The 22,537-nt window shown below is 33.7% G+C and overlaps 1 protein-coding gene across 2 annotated transcripts; it reads right to left on the bottom strand.

The window, feature by feature from the left end:
• Window positions 1-145: 145 nt before the first annotated feature.
• Window positions 146-21,356, bottom strand: LOC106173962 (uncharacterized). 2 transcript variants are annotated; one of them, XM_024076976.2, is made up of 7 exons: window positions 20,425-21,356; window positions 12,959-13,045; window positions 10,736-10,884; window positions 8,955-9,024; window positions 7,270-7,406; window positions 3,012-3,152; window positions 146-2,549 (listed from the first exon to the last, which is right to left on the bottom strand). In XM_024076976.2, exons 1-7 carry the CDS (start codon window positions 20,986-20,988, stop codon window positions 2,333-2,335), a joined length of 1,365 nt encoding a protein of 454 aa, XP_023932744.2. In that variant the 5' UTR covers window positions 20,989-21,356; the 3' UTR covers window positions 146-2,332. The 2 variants fall into 2 exon arrangements, with proteins under 2 accessions (XP_023932744.2, XP_013410767.2); XM_013555313.3 differs by lacking the exon at window positions 7,270-7,406 and adding an exon at window positions 7,853-7,989 and having other exon boundaries at window positions 20,425-21,354.
• Between the last annotated feature and the right edge of the window lie 1,181 nt (window positions 21,357-22,537).

Raw genomic sequence — 22,537 nt, forward strand, 5'->3', positions numbered from 1 at the left:
AGCATGTTGGATCCGACTCACAAAGTTGCATTTTTCATTAAACACGGGCGAAAATTCAAAGCTCGTTTCCCCATCAAATTCAATAGAAGTCCATGACAATATACCTTAAAGTGATATACACCGTCACTTATACGAAAAAAAACAATTTATATTGGAATGTAGAAGCCTGTGTATTTTGCCTTAAATAAAATTGTTGCACAATGAGTTAGTCTGCCAAGTTCACATGAGATCGAATATGGAAATATTTAAAATTGAAAAAGGTGCCTACTATCTCCAAAAGGGTACCAAAATGGGAAACTAAACCTTGAACTCCAGCATATGACAGAGTGGAACTATTATGCTAAAAACAAACGATAAAATCTTAAAACTGCAGACCACAAACCTCACAGTGGTGCTTCTTTCAAGCAGTAAAACGCCAATAACATCGAGGCCACTTCAAATATCCTTTTTTGAAATGATTAAACCATGAAGAGCAATTAGCCTGCGGTTGTTTATACATGCAACTTACTATTATTTGAAAAATAATTTCCAGTAATAACACTTAAAAATTATTTAAATAATTCACATAAGCTTTTATACAGTGGGTATTCACGAAAATCATACGGCCTACAAATGTACATACATTACTCTATTCTCTTAAAAAAGTGGACTTACTGCGATAAAGAAAGATGTAATATCAAAAACAATTATTCTTTCTAACCATATAAAAAGTGGCCATCTGGTTTTCATTAACACAATATTTCACAAAATCTGCGTCCCTTTCTTTGGGATATCGTAATTACATTTTTCATACAATAAAAACACAAAGAAAACAAGAAAATATACTATTGACCATTACCAAAGAAGCACCAAGCAACTTACACGTTCACAACGACAGCACCAATATTTCTGACAACAAAATCTCCTATATACTCAAACACAAGTAACAACATTTGCATTGTTTTTACGCATCACACTCTGCTCTTTTTACACAATCCTTGTAAAAATATTATTTTACTGTCCCTATTCACAGACACTCACTAAAATCAGATTAAGTTATGAGATAGTAATTAAATGTACCACTGAAAGATCAAGGAATTATACCTATGATATAATTCCCTGGAAACATACCCAAGTCTAGTTGAAACTATAATAACAAAAGCACAAGTAGCCCGCTGATATCCCATTCCTTGCCAAACTATATGTTAATTTTTTCAAAGAAAACTCAGTTTTCTGGCATATTTATCAATATCCTTACTTTTCCCTTATATAATTTTACTGTAAGTTATTAAAACATATATTGCACCCTTACCTAGTAGTGTTGCAAATGTTTGTATAAATTTTTTAAAAAATGATAAGAAAGATTATCAAAATTTAAACTATTTTGGTTTCAACCACAAAGTCCCCTAAAACTTAAAATGATAGCCAGAACTTAATGCCTAATACTAAATTATGTGTCTATTGGGTCAAGTGATATTGGGATGTTTTAATCCATACTCTTAAGGTAAATGCACAAAGAAATGAAAAAAAATATAGGAAATAAAAACATGCAAACAAATAATGAGCAAATGAAGTGTACAATGACTGGCGACCTCACTGCAATATAGGACGCAATATACGTTCTAACTACATTTAATGAAAACCAGAAAAGATAACTTTCCCATAATGCAGCAGTGGCAACATCTCGAATGGAATGCGTTTGGTGTGAAAAACACTACAGAATACATTGCACTAGAAGTGACAGACATTCTGTCAAGCTAAACTGCATATATTCAATATCTTATTTTTAAGTCAAAACTTAAAACCAAAAACAACATTTTTGAAGACCAGCTTCATAATCCACCAGTGGCCTTACATTTAGCACCACAGCAAATAACCTACTAAAGCCAAAGACCACTCACACTCAAGGGACATGACCTTTATATTTAAATGACTATAAAAACCTAGCATAAAAATTTTTTGGATGCATAGCACCTTTCATCAAAACTGTGATCTTGTTTTCTTCATTTTTCTCCTCATTTTTTCTTCAGTTTAATTAAAGTTTATAACTTACAGTGTTTCTGCAAACAATTGCTCTTGAAATTGCAGTGTTTTCTAAAAGAGACCTGCTACCATATTGGGTTTTATTGTGGTAGAGATAACTCCAGTTAAATTTAATAAAAGCCTAATTTTCCTATAAAAGAAGACAGAGATTTTTGCTGAGGAATGGACAAATAAGATGGAGTTTATATTTCATAATCTGCGCGAATTCTTCATCCTCAAAAGGATCAAAAATGTGTGCAAATAATCTTCCTGTGCGTCAATTATATGTGATCATCAAAATTCACCGGTGTCTATAAATACCCACATGTCATTATGAGAACAAAACTTCACGTTTCACTAGGGAGCCCGTATCTTCACTTTTTAGGGGTTTCCTTTTGGTCTGACTGTGGTATGAGACGCCAGCAGCGTGTTCCGTGTCTTGGATTTTTTTGTCTGTGTCATTAGGTACCAAAGACATTGTGACGGATTCGAGTTTCTTCTCCAACTCTGGTATGTCCCCCAGCTCAGCAGGAGTGGGAAATCTAGAACTGGAATGAAAAAATTCGGATCAATAGTGAGTTGTGAAAATGCAACATATTCTGATGGTAAAAAAATTTTCTGTTCCATAAAATCAAGATAAAACACACATTTTAAGATAACTACTTTTGATAATAATAAATTGATTCAAGATGCAGACATTTTCCATGCAAACTTCCTATTTACGTAAAAAAGGAAACTGTGAAAAGCATGCTTAGTATGTCTTAACAACTTCCAAAACCCATTCACATTTTACTGAAACCATTCATTTGTGCAGGCGAAATACTATGTGGTCTAATAAACATGACATCATAGTAATACAGAAGTTACCTGCCCAGCAATAGACCACCAGACTAAAAAAGATGTTATTTTATACAAACAGCTACACCAAATAAAGCTAAATTGACCAATGGTGCATTGGCAACTTTTACAATTACCAGGAAGTTGCTATTAGGCCATTTTTCATGTCTTACTTGTCTTTGGTTGCTTTCGTGTCACACTCCTCCTGGTCCACCTCAGTGCATGAATTCCTGTCGCACTCTGCTAACGACAACATGCTCTCGCGCATCGATGTAGGGGAAACTGTGCGACGCCTGTTCTTTTCTCTTTCACGGCTGAAAGTATGAATGAGAGTTGTACATAGCATTCTAACAAAGGATCAGTTTTTTTTCCATACAACCAGATGAAAATTTTCAAAATTATGTGATATTTCAAGGCAGTTATGAGACATGATATTAAGTGTGTTTATTATTATAGAAATATGGCTATACTGTGTCATACCTCTCACAGTCAAGCATATCATTTTATATCAAATCTGTTTCCTATTCGATATTCAACAAGTCTTAAAGCTAACTCATCATATCAAATTATTTAAAGTAAACATCCAAGAGATACCTTATGAGATTTAATAAATTATCCCAGTGGGAAATTATGCCAATACTATTACAAGTGGAAGATAGTGGAATGAGTGCTTTATGTAGAGGCAGGCTTGTAGCCAGCAAATTCAAGGGGGAGGGGTGTCATTTTCTTTTCCTGAAAAAGTAAATCTCTTTTACTATAAAATCTATGCATATTCATAGAACCTACATCAAACTTCGTTTCACAATTATGACCTTTTCCCCAACTAACAGCGTTTTCGTTTAAAAACCCCTGACCCGCACCCACTCGCCTAAAGACCTGACAGGTTAGATGCCTGATGTTTTATAATAGCCATCTATTACTGGTGTATCAAAACCAATACTTGAGTATCATATATATGTCATGGTATATAAATTTGTCATAAAGTCAAACATGCAAACTTATTTTAAAATTATTAAATAGTAGAGTTGGGATTTTGAAGGCCTTTTAGTGTTGAAGGCTCAGTGCTCAGATAAGACAGATCTAGACATCCCAGTAAACATGGAAAAACTGCAAAAAATAAATAAATAAATAAAATAAAATAATTATAATAACAATGCAATGTGTGTTCATACATGCATTTTGTCAAACTGATTGTGCAACAAAAGCATCTGTAAGTTTGCCAATTAACTTCACAGTTAGTGTAGAATCAGAACTACGTAATACAGCAGTAAAGTAAAATTGACGACTGAATTGAAAAGTCTGTGCCATCAATGCTGGCTCTAGCCAAAGTGCCCAGGAAAATTGAAACCTGGCCTTTTAATTTCGTTTAATTGTTCTGTTAATGTCCACAACTTCTTCTTAGAGTCAGGAAAGGCATAGACTCTAGTCTCTAGACTCTCAGTCTCTAGAACTAAAATGGTAACCCCACTTCCAATCTAGAACAGTCCTCTCATGAAGTTAAAGATTATTTACAAGAAATCTGAATTAATCGCTCAGGTTATCACAGAGAAGATGATAGCCCCAACCAGGCCATCAAGGTGGGTATGGCATAAGACTCCGTTATCACATTTTCAGGCACAAGTACCACCTTGTAGAAGCTCCTCAATCCAGGCACCACTGGTGCTCAACCTCAGCTTACAATTACTGATCTATGGTAACATTGAGTGAAAAAAAAATAAAATAAGAATAAAGTAAATCATAATTCCCAAGTCCATTTAAAATAACTAACTAAATTTATAAATAAATGATTAATCCATAATGTGTACTTCATTTCATTCGTAATTTCTGGACTGGATGACTGGAAAATTTTTGAATGTCAAGTATTTGCTCTTTGTAAGTACTTTTACATTACACCTTAAAATGCCTATATTTAAGGGGTGATTACAATGTTTGAAATTTGTTACTAAATAAATAAAAATGTGATTATCAAACCTAATCAAGAAACTCTCGTCTTCCAGGTATATCTAATCATATGTTAACTATGGCTGAACTATGAAGTCAAATATTGGACCATTCCAAGAAAGTGTCCTGGATTCTTCTATTAGTCTTTCATATTACTCAAGGCAATTAATAAGAGAAAAATCAACAAGAAAAGAAGATAACTGTGTATGAAAAAAACTATATAAGCCCTGCACCATTTGATGGAATAAGGAAAAATAATAAAAAATGGATGTTATTATGTGTTGTGACCTGGGATTTTTTGTTGAACCTTCCTACAGTGGCAATATAATGCATTCAAAATATGGGCCACACATGTACACTTTTTCTTTTTCGAATAACTTCTGTTAATAACTTCAGTAGTAACATATTCTGCACTTTATACAAGCCTTTTAAAGGCTAACTTAACTGGTGTAATTAAGCTAATTGTACAAGGTGTAAGAGAGGCAGATAAATGAAAAAAATTGAACATTGAGCGATCAGGTCCATTGCCCAGTGACGAGGAAAACTACCCCCTCCAAGGCTAAGGGGGTCAAAACCTCACCCCCTGGGGCAGCTTTATCTGTGACACTAATATGGGGAGAATTTTAGACAAGACACGAGGCTCTTCTGCTTCAACCTAGCTAGCTACAGACTTGGATATGGCATGGAGACACTCTTCAGTCTATTATTTTAACAGTACAATTCCATCCTATAATCCTCTCCTACCACATGGAATAGCTATAGGTCCTCATTTCCAAGTCTAAATTCATCATTAATTGGCACTTCCTATATTACGTGAAACGGCATGAGCTATTAAGGCTTTCTAGTCTGACTTTCCAGGTTACATGATAATATACTTCAGAATTCTAGAAACAAAGACATCATTCAACTATGAATCATAGACATCGGTGTATTTTACACGACATCTAGGCATTAAATATCAGTATCAGCAGACAAAGATGCAGGTTAAACTGAAATAGTCATGTTTAACTTCACATCAGGATAAATTATGCACTGTTGAAGAAGAGTTTCAACCTTATATTTGAATTTACATGTATGTATATTATAATTAAATGTAACCCAGCTCATCTCTGATTTTGGAGCGAAGTCAGTGATAAATTCAGCTAATTTATAAAGCTGAGATATTAAAAGTGCAATAAAGCGATGGTTAAACAAGCCAGTGTACAAGTACATGTTAATAAGATTAATATAATGGCAATGCATTAGTATCTTCAAGCTTCAAGTGTCAGCATGAAGGCAAAGCTGTTATAATGTCAAAGCTACTTCACAAACACATTTCAAACTGTAACACACATTTTGCCAGAGAAAAACTAAGGTAACAGCCAAGTGTTCAACAAATCAATTCAGGGGCTCCATTGCAATACATGCATGCTACAATGGATGTCATACACACTTTATTGTTTTGGTTTTGGCAAATTTAGCAATTGTAATGAATAAATTCAAAATTTTTTAAAAGGATGAAAGATTGGACAAGTTGGTTTATCACTTAGTTCTAAGATGAGACAGATTCAACTTTTACACTGTCTAGAGCAGCAATTAGTCAAATAATTTCTTTGTGTCAAAAAAAAAAAATTAATTAAAAAATAAATAAAAAAAAAATTGCTGTGCATTGTAAATTCCTACTTGGATATATATGTGTCATTCTGCAGGCAGGTGATTGGTTTAATTGTATTACCTCTGGTTAAATATTTGAAATCATTTAAACCATGATACTGGGGCTGCCGAGCCAAATTTTATATTTTGGTTATCACCACATGGTCTATTTAGAAAGGGTGAAGAAAATTTACAACTATGCTTTCTAAAAGGCAATATTAAACCCAAGTAAAAGAAAAAGAGATTGTTATATTTTTTAAATGCATATTGAATTGAAGAATGAGCAAGCAACAAAGAATATCTGCCAAAAGAGCCACACAGAAAAAACAGAATTCTGTTTAGCTATAACACTAGAGTAGGGTAAAATTTGTGAAGTAAAAAATATTGTTATAAGTTTTCATTAGTTGGAAAGAACTAAAGAAAGCAAATGTGTTCTAAGTGCACACAATGTGAGGTGTGATTTTACCATAAAGATATATGATGATTTCAAGGTCAAGAAATAACAAACAGTTCATGGGAAGATAGCGAGCCAGTGAATAGCAAAAGTGACAGGAGAAATAATGCTCTTCCTCTGTTTAAAATAAATAAATAAATTAACATTTGTATGTCACCAATTTTTCTTTTGCCTACATTGTAGACATGGGCAAGAAAAATGTTTCTTTTTCATGTAACAGTCTGCATTCTTTGTAATAAAATCACACACAAGACAGCGTCATCATTCTAAAATCACTACTGGTGCAAGTACATATGAATTACCATAAAAAATGGTACAAAAACACTGTAATACACGGGAACAAGCACGCCCCAAACCAGACCAGAAGCAACTCGACAGGCTAGTAAGTTCTGGTTTCAACTAACCGTAATTCCTTTTCAAGGGTTTCGATTTTTGATCGACAAATATCAAGCTCATCGTGCAAAAGATCTATTTCCACGTCTCTCTCCTGCACGTCTTTGTGCAAGTTGTACAATTCATCTTGAATGTTCTCGCACATGGTCTAAAATAACAAAAATGCACACCGGTACAATAACAAAAATAAAAAAAGAAAACTTGGGAGTCCAGTCCATTCGCGAGCAAGCTCAAAGCATTAACAGCCACCACTGAGCTAAACACTCTGGTTAGCTGTTAACACTTTGAAACACTATGCCAATAAGTGGTTTGAAATTACAAAACAAGAGAAAAGATGTCACGATGTTGAGTTTTTTTTCTAATAAAGATTCACTCTCACCGATTCAGATTGACTATGAACCTTCAGCCTTCATGCCACAGGGATAAAAAACTTGAAGAAGTTTAGGTGTAAATAGTTAAAGCAGGGAATTTTAATACATGTATTTTTAAACATCCTTTGGTTAAAGCAACACGACATCCCTGAAATCTGAACAAGCATGACACCAATTCTCTTGCTCTTCATCTCATCCCACTGCCCCATGTTAAGATCTTTACCATAAAGCCCTCTGCGCTCCCTCCAAATCCTGCCGTGTTAGCTCTAGTTCCTCTCTCAGCAACTCGATCTGACAGTCTTTCGCCTTCAAACTTCGCTGAAGGTTAAAGTTCAAGTCTTCCAAATACTCACAATGTGCCTAAAGGGTTAAACCAGTTGTGTTTAGAGGGTTAAAGCTATAATAACAGGCATAAAATAATCTGAAATTTCTAAAATTGAAATAAAGTGGAAAAAAGAAAAAAGAAAAATTATGTCACCATAAACTGCAGCTTCATATATGAAACATAAGGATTCTTGCTGCAACTGAAAAATATCAAGTCATAATTAAATACAAATTTGGTATTTTTTTAGTACTAGGCTGTTAGAAATATGACACTCGTCATAAATATTTTCCTTTTTTTTATTTCAATATAAGTCATTTCCTTGTCCCTCCTCATAAGGATTGCCTGTGACTGTGAATCACCTGTCTACATTAAAGAAATACTGCATTAGGCCAAGGTTAACCAAATCTAATATGTATTATGCACATTAACAATTTCCTTTTTAAAACCATCATTGTCATATGAAAAAACAAATCACGACACAACATGGCTTAAGGCAATTGTAATTTTCCCTTGATGCTCCTCCCATAAAGATTAAGTGTGAATCACCTGTTTGTATAAAAGAAACATGGAATTAACTTTCAAGTCAGTAGAAGGTGTATTTACACTTTCTTTCTCAATTCCAGTGCCGTCACATGAGTAAAATGAATGAATGAATGAATAAAAAAAATGAAAACTTCTGTCATAAAAACGACATACTATAATGAAGAAAATCTGGAAATCATTTGAACTTTTTGGAAATGTAAATGCAGGATCCTACTTAAAATTCTGTATCATGTTTTTTTTACCACAAAAAATATACTGAGCAATTTGTTAAACAGAATATACACATATTTTTAAAAGTTACAAAAAAGCACTAATAAATTATATATATTAAATACAATTATTGTACACAAAGATATAATAACAAAGCTTTCAATTTCCAATATCTTTTAAATGACCATCATTTCCTCTCATTTCACCTTTTTTCCCTAAATCACATAAAAAAAATCCCATTGCTTACCCTGCTTTCTTCTAAACTGTCATGTGGCCCAGGGGGGTCATCCATGCAGAAAAATTCTCGCACTGGGGCACTGAAATATGATCCAGAGGTTTATAAGCTAAAGCATAATTTGCAATGGTCTAGATATTCCTATGATAATAACTAAGGGATAGATCTGAATTTAACATAGTCAATAGTATAAAATACTCCACTTTTAGTTGTTTTATTTTCAAGTTCAAATGGTATGGTGCTTTTAGCAGGTTTATGGAACGCCATTCACGCAAAAAATGCAAACGTCAATTCAACAATCTATCGGCACTATTTAACAACCAAAACCTACTTTAACTATCTAAACTTAATTCTACTAGGTTCACCATTTACTACCTTTTATGGTTTTCTGATCATTAACCAATATTTATATATCTTTTATATTCAAAATTGGTAAATTTACTGAACACAACACAATGTCTGATATAATGCTGACATGGTGTATTAAATCACAAAAGTCACATGGTATTATCATCTGCTGAAATCGGCTTTCTACCAGCATATATGATTACCGTAATGACTCTATATTTTCCATTGAGGAAAAACTATCAATCTTTCATAATATATCATACATAAGTTTCGAAACAAAAATATATTTCTGTGTAGCATTTGAGGTGCATTTAATGTGTAGAATAAAACTATAAGGTAATAAACTTTTCAGTTTTGTCGCTATCACTCAATAGGAATGTTTCAATTTTATGAATTTCTGACTTGAAAAGGTACAGATTCTGAAAATTTCTCAATTTTCCTCATTGAAAAGATCTGAGTCATTACCGTAGGTAAAACTGATGAAACTGAACCTGGTTCACACTCGTTTGTTATCTCTGAGGGTTCATATGACAGTAAATTATATAATTTGTTTTTCATAAGAGAATGGCTGCCATGTATTTTTCAACCTTTCTTTTCTTTATCTCACACCTTGCGTGCTTACCCTATCACACAAGGCTCTTGCTTGTTGCTCAATACAATTTTTATTAATGTATATTCATCAAAAAAATATGGAAAGTATCCGAGTTTTATGCTGATCTATGTATTTATTCATTCATTTATTCTTTGCCAATTTACCACAGATCTTATACAAATTCAATAATGCTTTATTAAGCACTACAATGTTAACAGATACATTTTAAAGGCTTTCTACACTACTAATTTTACATATACTAGTATGCATATTAGAAATACTTAGACAATTAAATAAATAAATAAGACATGAGACCTAGGAGATAATACAGAAAAAAAAACAACAACTCAATTTGAAAGACAGTCTAAGAGAAAAATTGCTGAAAATATTCACAAAAATGACAATACTGGTATGACTATGTCTTTCAAAGTTCAACTGTCCATTGCAACACATCTATCATTTATTGGCTTAACTGTCACAGCAGTGTTGACATGCTGTAATTAAGTCTAGACTGATGTCAAAGACAGGGCGGCTGGTGCAAGGCGTATTTCGTCTTTGACAGAATATGGATGATTTGCTATAGGCTAGCATCACGTGTTTGCTACATATGCCACAGGGAAAGTACACCAAACTTTCTTAGGTGCATTCTTGTCATGTGTATCTTATTTATTTCATTTAATCACTGATCATAACAAAAGTGGTGGAAAATGTACTGATGAATTTTTAAAACAAGATATCAATTTTTCTCATTTTTCATCCTGAAATAGGATGACAAGTGTGATTTTCAAAAATCACCATCAGTTCTCTCTCTCTTTTTCTCTCTCTCTCATCCTATTTGAATATGTCTACCAACCTTTGGCTCATTTCTCTGTGTCCAAGAATGTTGTTTATAAAAGCTTGAAGTCCTAGCATTCGATCTTCCAGAAAATTGACATCGTAGTTGTCACGGAACCACCGCTTGGGAGGAAGAGCCAATCGAAATCCAGGGAAGAGTTTGCTCAGCTATGAACAAAAAAATTATCTTCAAATTGTCAAATAATATATACAAAAATGAAGTAGTCACATTCAATACCTTATAAAACAATTATACATAGCATATTGCTATCAAACTGTATTCTTTTTATGATATTTATTTTCGTACTTGCAAAAGATTTTATTTCAGCAGAACCTTTAAAGTTACGCTAGCCTTAAGATTAATTAGAATGTTGCAACTGTTTGTGGGACATGTACAGTGACAAAAAACTTCTAGAAACAATGAGACAATCAGTCCAGTAGTTAAAAAAAGGGAAAAAAATGCCACAGCAAAGGACTTTGCATACATGACTGTTAATGGGTAGCTCTTAAAATTGCTGCCAGTCCCTTGGACTGACTGAACACAATTTTCAATCAGTCCTCAAAAATACTATTGGTCATGTGTACTATAACTCCAAATCTATATGTGCAAATGTTGCAGATAAAATCTAGGGCAGCATCGCATTGACGGCAGTAAGATTATATATCATCGACTTCATATATTTATCTGAGTATACAAGTTATCTAAGACTGCATTCCCACAGATATTTAGATCTATCTATCCTCCTGGGAAGTCTCATTAGATTGGTGTCAGCTTAACTGACTTAAATGTCTGTCCCGCCTACTAAGAGCTGTAAGGGGGTAATTAACTTAAGTGCACGCTCGGCTGACAGCAATTTAGCGTGAACCCCCAGGGAGTTAGGTCGATCCAGATGGATCGATCTAAATCTATGAGAATGCAGTCTAAGTGTTAATCATAGTTAATGTATTATCAAGAGTAGGATCCAACATAAGATTGTAGTTATACAGTCCCTTGCTTTGTTCCAAGAATTTTGGGCCTACCAGTGAAAATTTTACAAGATGTTTCTAAGCCTTCCCTAATTACACATGGTAGGATGGGGAATTATTTAAATAAAATTGTTATCTGTAGAAGTTCAAGCCTGTATGTGGGCAGAAAGTTTAGGTTTCCAGTAGATTATTATTATACAAGACATATTCTTGTGTGTGCAAACAGCAAGTTTTGGATGCTAGATCTCATAGAAATAAATTTAATAAACTGTGCCAGGCTGAGCTGATTTAAAAAAAAATTCATTACAATCATATTAGTTTAAGTAGAAAAATTACTCAACACGTTTCTTAGAATCCTCCTTAATAGTACACAATGAATAAATAATCAAATGTGCATCCTTCTTTGTTTTTTTTCATTAATTATTAATTTTTGATTATTTTTCAATCAGACCAATAAACTCATAACTTCCAGAACTAAGTAATTCACAGTCAAACAAAGCAAGCAGGTACATTTCAGTCAACAAATTGGTAAAATCTCATCAAAAGCAATAATTGGCTACTAATTATTTTTGAAAGTATTCACTCCCATGACCCCATGGATTGTGTAAGAAGTGGCATTTACCAATGGAGGAAAGATTTATTTTTCCAACTGTCAAAACAAGTTGCTTTAAAAGCAGGAAGACCAGGGTGATTCATGACTGAGCCAGCAGCGTCTGGAACCTGTCTGAAAACCTGTCTTTGTTAAAAGGGATAGGCTGAATATTTCTCACACTGCACTGAATGAACTTGACTAAGCCAGCAGCATCTAGAACCTGTCTGCAAACCTGACTTTGTTGAAAGGAACGGGCAGACATTTCTTATCATGCACTGAATAAAACAAAATTATCATTGAATTCATTCCCTTTACTGTCAAGACAGTTTGAAACATGAGTGCAAAAAACTCCAAAATAACATCTTTATATATATATATATATATATATATATATATATATATATATATATATATATATATATATATATATATATATATATATATACTGCATAATACTTTAAAAACAGTATGTTTTCCTCATAATTGTCTTTGTATTTACATGTACTGTAAGACTGTTGACTAAAGACACCAATCATGGACCTAGTTCACATTCTGCTTGCTTATGGGAGGGGGGGGGTCTACTGTTTATTTTTATCATGTAAATATTTTTTTCGAATGAGGAAGCTGCTAGTATCATTATTTTTTCAATCTTAATTCAGTTGCAATGAAAACCATGGCACTCACCTGTCGGTTTATTCTGACAAAGTCTGTGTACCTGCGGAAGACAAACCATGACTCCTCAGGACCCCTTTGAACATGAATTTTATATACCTGAAGAAAAACAATTGGAAACATTCTATTGCAAGAAGCAAGAATAATTTTAACAGGCAATCAATTGAAAGGTTTTCTAAAATAGATATAATTTGAAATTGCTTTAACTTGAGATGATTTGAAATGTTTAGATTTATCAACTCTGTACGGATCTACATGGTCTGTTCTGCATTGTTAATGTATTATTCACATTGTCTTAGGTTACTTAGTATACATCTTTTTTATTTGGTTTTAATTCAACAGGCAATAAATATTTTTTGCCAAAATGATGACTTTGTTCAAACTCTGAACAACTAATGCATATATACAAACACAAACATAATAAAAAACTGTACACAAATTAACAAACAGTCTTACAAACACATTGCAACTTTTTACTTCTGTAAAAAAAATGTTTTTTTTTTCTACAAAATTTTTATTTCAATTTTTCAAAGTAACCCAGTTTAAGGGTGTCACAACTGAGTGTCATCCCAAGGCTTTTAAGTCTACAGTTCAATATAAACATCCACTACCACATGAAAGTGGCAAGTACTGTGTTCTCCTTTTATTAATTAATTTTTAAAAATATATTTATTCAATTACTCATTAATTTGAATATACTTGTAAATAAATACTACTTCTACTACTACACTTTGAGAGTGTAAAACAAAATCAGTCCTTTGTTTAGATTTGGTTCATGGCACAGGGCACCATTTTCTCATTTTTTTTCTCTTTCAGTGTCGTATTTCATGCCCATCGGGGGGGGGGGGGGGGGGGGGGGGGGGGGGCAGCCCACAAAAAGTGTCAACTCTATCCATATTTGATCTATAGGTTCTACATCATCTCTCAACTTTGGTAAACTGAGATGGAGAAGAAATCCCTCTTTTCACAAAAACAAGCCCCTTTGAAATTGCTTGGTACAGGCTGGTAGTTGGAAACTATGCAACAGTGACACCGTGTCAACCTGCTAGGTCAATGTTATATAGTGTGACCCATTCAGGTCAAGTCGGGTGGTCGGGAGAGTCCCATTTCAAGAAAGAAAATCAGGTAGTACCTTCAGCCATGAATAATCTATTGAGTAATTCTATTGAAGTGAATTGATTAAAGCAGTGAAACTTCATGTTCTGCTAAATTCATTTTGTGTGAACAGAGAAAATTTTTCAAGTCAAGTAAGTATTTGAATGTCAGTTATTGCCACCCTGAGCTTTGAAAATTTAACTTAAGAAATGTGTTCAACGCAAGGTCATTGCACTTAGTGTTTTGTATTTTTTGTAAAAAGATCGTTAGTACAATTCAATATTTTTTCTAATAAAATCTTACATTGAACCACACATACATGTACTACAATTAGTTATTAGTTACAATCATGTCTTTCACACTTGATCTTTTTTGCATGCCAAAAATTCACTATGGTCCAATTTTTAATCTAAACATTTTCTTAACAATTAACTAATTCTCTCAAAGGTACCATGATTTATGAAACCATAGCACCAAAAGATCAACTAAAACCTGAGCATAATAAAAATTTTATATATAAATATCACACTGAGGTATCTGAAAGAGGAGGAATATGACCCCCACCCAAAAAATCATTGAAGAAAAAAAAAGTACACTACAATTACGTTATGCCACTTTGTAAAGAAAAAGTGCATTTGAAAGGATGATTTCATCTTTTTTCTTTTTGCGTGCAAAACCTTACGTGAATAATACCATAATAAGTAAACACTTACTTGACCTTTTTTGAAATGCCAAAATGGACTCAGTGACACATGTAAAAGACTCCACTTACGCAAGTCTAAATGACCTTTTTCATTCTTGCATAAGATGAAATCGCTATGGGGCAATCTGACGCATTTATCCCATATAAGATGTCAATTAAGGTGAAAAAAATATAAAAAAAAAAGAAAGAAAGGAAGGTTAGGTTTTCAGAGGTAAACAGACAACAGAGTTGCATGGGTATACTTCTTTTTATTAATTTTATTTTTCAATTCCAAAGTCAATTCCTATGTCCAAATCAAATAATTAAGAGGGAGAGCTATCAAACATTTAAAATGAGATTCATTGCAAGAAGTTGAAAAAAGGTGGCAGACAAATTGAGAAGTCTATCTTCATACAGATGATAACCAATTTCCGTCGACAAATATCTCCCTGTCGCCTTGCAAACAAACGATAACCACTATTTGACCCTGGTTTTTACATGAAGCCTTGTTCATATCATTTTCAGTAAATGTGAGTACAACTTTGATAACAAAATTATTTCGCAATGCACAGTGAATGAGATGTTACAGTAATACAAAGAGAGCCGTCTTCAAAAATCTGCAAGACCCTGCAGGCATATTATCTACGGAGTAATCACGTGAACCAGAAGCTATCCATATTTCACCATGATAGCACAGCAATTTTCCACAGCAAAAAAAAAAAAAATTTTTTGCTCACAGATTTTTTTCCTAGCTTATTCTGTGCACATTTCTGTACAGTCCAGTTCAGTGAGGATCATTATGCACAGAATTTCAAAAATGACATCATATGTGACATCATCACCCAGCTGTAGGCTGACTTCACAAAAGAACTTTTTACTACAAGTCAAAAGCTAAAAAGAGTGTCATAACTTAAGGACCACAAAATTCTGGACAGAGTGACAGATTTTCAAAAGGCCAAATGACAGAGTCTGTAGCCTTGCATTTGAATTAAGGACTTGATTTTCTCAGTTTGATAATTGATGAACAGATTATCTGAGACAATGGGCAAATGTTTACCCGAACGCACATAGCTTCACAGGAAGATCCCGCGCTTCAAGTCCAAGGATAAATCAATGAGAGAGAAAAGTCATTTTATCTGCATGGTGAGATCATTATGGTTAGAAATGACAATTAATGTTAAAGAGTGTTTTTTTTTCTTGAATAACGACTGCTAGTATGTCTTACTGGTACCCCAGTAAGCCTAGTTAATTTAATTTCACCTCCACTGCCCAGCGCAGCAGGTGACATGAACTAAATCACAATTGCAGTGTATGGGACATCAAGGGGTTAGATTCAATGGGGCTTCCTAAGATTAGAAATCATTCTCACATTGTCTACACAGATAATGCGGTACTAAGTTAAACTGTCACAGAATAAACTGTAAACGCACCTTTTATGTCCTAAATTACATGCACTGCACTAAGTCTAACAATCATTTACCAGCATGTGCCCACATAGAATCTTCTCTTTCCTGCAGCAGTGAATTTCCGTACAAGTATTTTCAAATAATCTGACATCATTATAAAAGTGATGTTGCGAGGCTAATGGATTTTCTGTTCATGGTCATTCATTTCAGGCTCATTCCGAATAAAACTATCACTCTAAATAGAATGATCCAACTCCGCAGGGACTCTCACTGAATGCAATCAGGGCCCCGTATCTCGAAAGCATCGTGTATTGTGAATCGCTATATCAAATAGAGGCTACAATGTATTATATGGGACGAGTATGGGTGAGTAATGGAATCGAGACGCTTGCGCACGGTCGCAATGCGCGATGCTTTCGAGTTACGGGGCCCAGATTAACAGATGGACATGCCTCCTCTTCTGTTTCCGACATACTCACATAATCATCAGCTTTTCTGTAATGTACTCAACGCCAAGAGGAAGCATGCATTCAGCAAGAGTCCCCTCGGAGTTGGATCAATCTATGTTGAAAAAGCATTTCGTTGGAAATGAGCCCCGCTATGATGCAGAGATGAAAACAGCAATAAAATAAAATTCCCTTAACTGATAGAAGTTAATAACGTTAATGGAAGAGCGAAGTATGTCTTATTAAATCTAAGTTCACAGTCTAATATAAAATCACTTTCATTTTGTTGTTAAAAAGTTTTTGTCACAACTACAGGAAGAAGACACTTGGCTGAAACTCCTGCTAGGCCACCTACATGTACATGTACTGTTCATTGTGCTAACGGCTATTAGATTATAGGGAAACTTTCCAGCATGCAGTTGCATTGCAATTAAGTCTGAATATTGATCTGTAGTAAAAACATACTGCTTTCTGATGTTATTTCCAATTCTTTTTTTACCCTGGTTTCAATATCTATACAATAATATTTTTTGCAAGAGAAAAATTCACTATTGCCTAGGAACAATTCACTTTAGTCCTTTATGAAACAAGTTTAGCCAAGAGTGGAGCCAACTGTGCAAAGGAGATATGTTTGTTTGAATAGTGTCAATTATTAAGCACACAATGTTCTAAATATCTCTGACAGTGTGAAATATTAACTTACTATGATGGTATGATTTATTTGTACTACATGGCTAGTGACATGGTTAAAGGTATTCTATCCAAGATTTTTCTTCTTAATTGAATTTTCCTAATAAGAAAGCAATATTTTAAAACTTATGAATCATTACTCAATACATCCATGAACTTGTATTGAATGTTTTTTTACCATTTTTTAAAATTAAATTATGAAATTCTTAATGACTGATCAGTTACTCCAACCCTCATGTCTTCCTGTAATTTCTGACGATTATAGTGACATAAGATACTTTTATTTGAGGAATTTTATTATTATTTTCTTAGGTCTGAATTGAGACATCTTTTATTTATATTAAATTAAAATTAAAGGGATAATAACTCTTCGTATGAGATCTATATTTCACAATAAAAACACTGTGAACAACTCATAGAAATATAATATATTCTGTTGTACAAGAAAAGTGGTAGTTATAGCTATTATTCTGATATCTGAGCTTGTCTTTAGACCACGTGACCTCCATTGATGGCTATACTCTTCTTTTTAGAAAAAAATCAGAGACTAACTTTGAATGTAAAAATGGATTCACTAACCATTGGTAAGTATGGGAAAATTGTTGTTTACTCCAGGAAAATTCTTTTTTTTTTTTGGCCAAAACGAAGAGTTATTATCCCTTTAAAGGAAAGAACATGGCTTTCACACCTTCCATGGTGGCAAAAATATTTGTGGCTTTGTACTTGTGGATATGATGATATTGTGACCATGAGGTAAATTCACTGTCAACAACCATGCCTGCTTGTTTTCTGTCAATACCAGAGGAGTCAACATAAAATAGATACTATCATTTATCCACCCAAAAAGCAGTCTGGCATGTTTGTTGAAAATGATTTATTTATTGACCACATTAAGATGCTATTTCTGTTTTCACAAACGGCTGTTAGTAATGGCCACACCTGGATAAGTTATGTAATGAGTGTAATTAACCTTCCTATACTCTGGTTAACCTGTTCACTTAAGAAAGCCAACAACAAACATGTCCTATTCTTCTCTTCCATTACAAGCTAAAAGTTAGAACTTAAACCGATCCCATAGGCTTTTAAAATAAAACCCTGGGGCCATTACACATTGTGTATAATGGGTCCGAGACAAAACCAGTGACATTTAATGAAGTCTTCCTACATGTCTTTCATTAAACATATGACAATAGTAGAGCCTTATTCTATTTCACTGATAAACTCAACTTCAGAAAAAAGACACTCGATTGCAATTCCTTGTGTAATCTCAATCATCTGAGTAGACTGCTTTATTGGAAGAAGATGAATTATACTTGAAGTGATTGCAATCAGGCTGCGAGCAACAGACTCCAGGCATCCGTCTTTAAATCTTTTTGTCAAAACTGATAAGATCATGACTTTGGTCAAAGTCTCTGGTACATTTGTATCTGTCACTGCGAGAGACATGCATGGGAACGACAATGTAAAAATGGAGGACAGTAAAGAGTGAACATGTTTTTTTTTGTTTGTTTTAGTTAAGTAGTCATACATGTAATTTTTTAATAAAAATGTATCCAGTCTGGGATTTTCCTGCCAAATAAACATAATTCTCTCCAAATCATGCACCATTGCTCAGCCCTGTCCTTGCACTTGGATTTAATGTTTCATACCATTTTAAAAAAATAACTAATTAATGATCTCTAATTTAGGCCATGTCCGATTCTTTTTATTTGAGGGGTTTAATGGTTTTTAAGGTCTGAATTGGAACAGAGAAGTACTAGTAGCTTTGGGGGATATATATATATATATATATATATATATATATATATATATATATATATATATATATATATATATATATATATATATATATATATATATATATATATATAGAAAATGTGGCTTTGGGGCATTTTCAAATCCATACAGCATACCTTTAAATTTGCCTTAGCCATATTTTTAATTTGAAGAGGACATTTTCAAGTTTCAAATGTCTATATCACCCTTATATTTAAGTCCACAGCACTGATTCCTGGAACACCAAGATTTTTAGGTAATTTTAGTTTGGTTTTTAAAACTGATATCCTCCTCCTTAATTTCACTTAATAAGCATTTATGAATGCAACGCCAATATTTATTATTTATTAAATGTTCCCATTTCTGCTGCAATATAGCTTTGTAAATAGATTTTGTTTTTGATATTATGTAACTATATGTTTATAGTTACAAGTACCCATTTCCCTACTATATATAATATACACATAGCCTTTTCATAAGATTTTGCACTTATAATTATCAATTATGTAATCATAAATTGCTAAAATTACTGTGCTGCATATACCTTGTACTGTTTATTAGGAGACAAAATAGGTTATCTCCCAAAGCCATAGTGCCAGCAACTATACTTAGATCTAATCTATATAAGCTTCAAGGGTTAGGCTAATTATTTTTCAGTCTTAAAGGTGAAGATTTAAGAGCCAGGTCATAAAGTAACTCATGTGACTTTGAATCATTGTTATAAGGGGGAGGTTTCTTCCACAGGTCTAGGAATAGAACCAATATTTACCAGCCCTTGTCTTAATGTTAACATTTCTTTATTGCCTACTGGTAATCATTTGCCACTGACTTGAACTTTCTAATGTGGTGAAATGGAGTTGCGGTAAGGTCACTATACCCGGTAGATGCAGTAAATACAATAATGGCCTTAGTAAACAGCCTGCCCCCAAAATATCAAAATCAGATTTTAAACTGGTTGAACATGCAATACAAGACTTTCAACTTTTTTTTTTTATTATTTTATTTTATAAAAATTCTCTCTTTTCTTTTTTTTGGTTTTATTAAAATAAAATACAACTAAAATTTAAACTCTAATTTTTACTTAGTCTTTTCAATACATTATAATTATTCAATCATTCTATTCACATCTTAATATTAAACCATTTTATGATAAAGATTTTATATTTCAATTTGATGTACTCCCACAGAAACATGGCAATTTCTGATGTACAATTTTATGTATAATTATTAGCTTAATAAAATATTATATATATAGCTACTATTGGGCCTTTCATAACATTTCATTAATTTTTTTAAAATTGCCTATAATTATGGAAATGAAAAAAAAAAGAATAAGAAAACAAAATTAAAAAAAAAATAAATAAAAAATAAAAAAAAACTCACCGTAAATTTTGCCCTTGCCTCCATGACTTCAAATCCTTTGATTGGAGCCTGCAGTTCAAACACTGCAATGTCTTGCTCCTCTCTATTCTCCTGTAGCCGCTCACTTTGTGAATGAAAAGCATCACTGCGGGGCCTGTACTCAACTCCAGATGCCATGGCCCTTAATTCTGGTTCCGATTCTTTAGAGGACCTACTCTCACCATCCCCTGCCGTTAACAGGGGGTCGACCTCGGAGTCCAACCCCCCACCGGTGGCGCCCTGACTCCCCTCGCTCTCCGAACCTGTCCGTGACATGATTCTCCTCGGCTTAACGGACTCTGATCTTGATGATCCGCTGTAGCCTAGATCGAACTGCGGCTTAAAGCCTGCCGGTCTCAGCACCGTTGCTTTGACTGCGACAGTCTGTTGCGTGTTGTCAGCTGCGGGTTTTATTTGATCAATATCATCACCAGCTGATTGGCTTTTCGCCGCGCCATCTGTAGTTGAACTCGGACATGTGCTAGCTGCGTTACCTGTGCTGGCTTCCCGCCTGTAAATGCTGTGTGGAACAAAAGCTGTCGTCATTTTAGATTAAAAATAAGTTTCTTCGAATAAAATATACACAGCTGTATAAAAACAGTACTAGTTGCCACGTTAAGCACAGTCTTGAGAAGCTAGACAAAACACGATGTTTACTTTGTCTCCTTTCACATAACAAGTCTACTCTGAGACTACAGGATCCGTGTCCTCGTTTAAACTTGCTGCATGTCCCTACTGGGTCAATTTGGTTGAATTACCGAGACAATTACGTATTTTTCTGTCACTAATCCGACTGATCAAAACCTCACATCTTGGTGGTAGTCATAATTTCCGTGTTGGAGGAATATAAGAGTTAGTCACCCTCACACGGCAACCATGGCTTCTCAGACAAAAAGGTAATCAACACTAATCATAATGCTACGGGTGCGACAGCAGGTGCGCACTTCTACTGGCGGCGCAACAACTGCAATCACAAGGAATTCTCCTTACTGAGAGGCAAGGACAATATCCTTTTCCAAAACAAAAAGCCCACAAAAATATTAAAACACTGCATTAAGCGAGCCAAAATGTTCCAATTTTACAAGTGGACTAAAGTACATAAAAGACGCTTATTAAAAGGATAGATCAAACAAACATTTAAGCAGGATGCAAATTCATATGGATTCTATTGTAGGCTTTGGTTCGAAGGATCATATTGTTTTAGGGCAAAGGCATAACAAATGGTAATTGAACCATTGTTGTTGATGTTCTTGGTCTATATTTTTTCATTCGAAGTTCAAGCAAAACCAACACTCCATGCAATAATTGAAAATGTCTTTCTATCATCAGACACTGCTACTTTTTAAATCCACAGAATATTAAGAAAGAATGGTATAAAAATAGCACTGGTGCTGAGTTCACTTATGTGCCGATATTTAATGACATTTAGTGGGTTTCATTCCATGCTTTTTTGGTCCTGAAACCCAAGAGTTTTAGGTAAATGAAAAAAACTAATTAAAAACAACGATTTTAAGAAAAAATAAGGCCACCATTCTAACTTGAAGTGTTATTGGGTCCAATTAATTACTAGAATGTGTTTGAGGATAACAAATAACATTGTTTTCCTCTTAGTGTTAAAAATGGCAGTGCACAAAAAAGGTTTTTTGTCCAATTTGGTGCAATATTATGTAATACTCAACAGTATATATGATCACCCCCGATTTTAAATTATATACTATTACTGTGGACAACCAACACTGCATTTTTTCAAGGAAAATGGTCAAATAAATTTGATGAACTTTACGTGTATTGTGTTGTTATGAATCACTCAAGTAATTTTGAAGTGATAATTAAGTCACATAGTTATCCACTTATTGAGTCAATTGGGAGACGCGCTTTATAAAAAGTGGCACTAACTTAATAAATTCAGTTATTCACTATGTTCCTACTAGCAGAAATTTGCAAACAGTAGATTAACTGTTATCGAAACCTGTAAAAATGTGTCTTAAAACTTATGGGGACATCTTTTTTTTAAGTCAGCTGGTCCAATGAAATGTTACCAATTTATATTCACATAATTTAATCAAATGATAACTTTAAAAAGTTAAAAAAAAAC

The sequence above is a fragment of the Lingula anatina genome, chromosome 4 (assembly GCF_051362555.1).
Source record: "Lingula anatina isolate TDL-2025a chromosome 4, LinAna3.0, whole genome shotgun sequence".
Lineage (NCBI taxonomy): Eukaryota > Metazoa > Brachiopoda > Lingulata > Lingulida > Lingulidae > Lingula > Lingula anatina.

What these genes read in the sequence shown, in the direction of transcription:
- LOC106173962 (XM_024076976.2), bottom strand. Translation starts at nt 20,988, where the DNA reads ATGACGACAGCTTTTGTTCCACACAGCATTTACAGGCGGGAAGCCAGC. An exon ending in AGGCAAGGGCAAAATTTACG is followed by an intron (nt 13,046 to 20,424) that starts GTGAGTTTTTTT and finishes GTTTTTCTTCAG; the next exon opens with GTATATAAAATTCATGTTCA. An exon ending in ACAGTTTAGAAGAAAGCAGG is followed by an intron (nt 7,407 to 8,954) that starts GTAAGCAATGGG and finishes TTGTTATTTTAG; the next exon opens with ACCATGTGCGAGAACATTCA.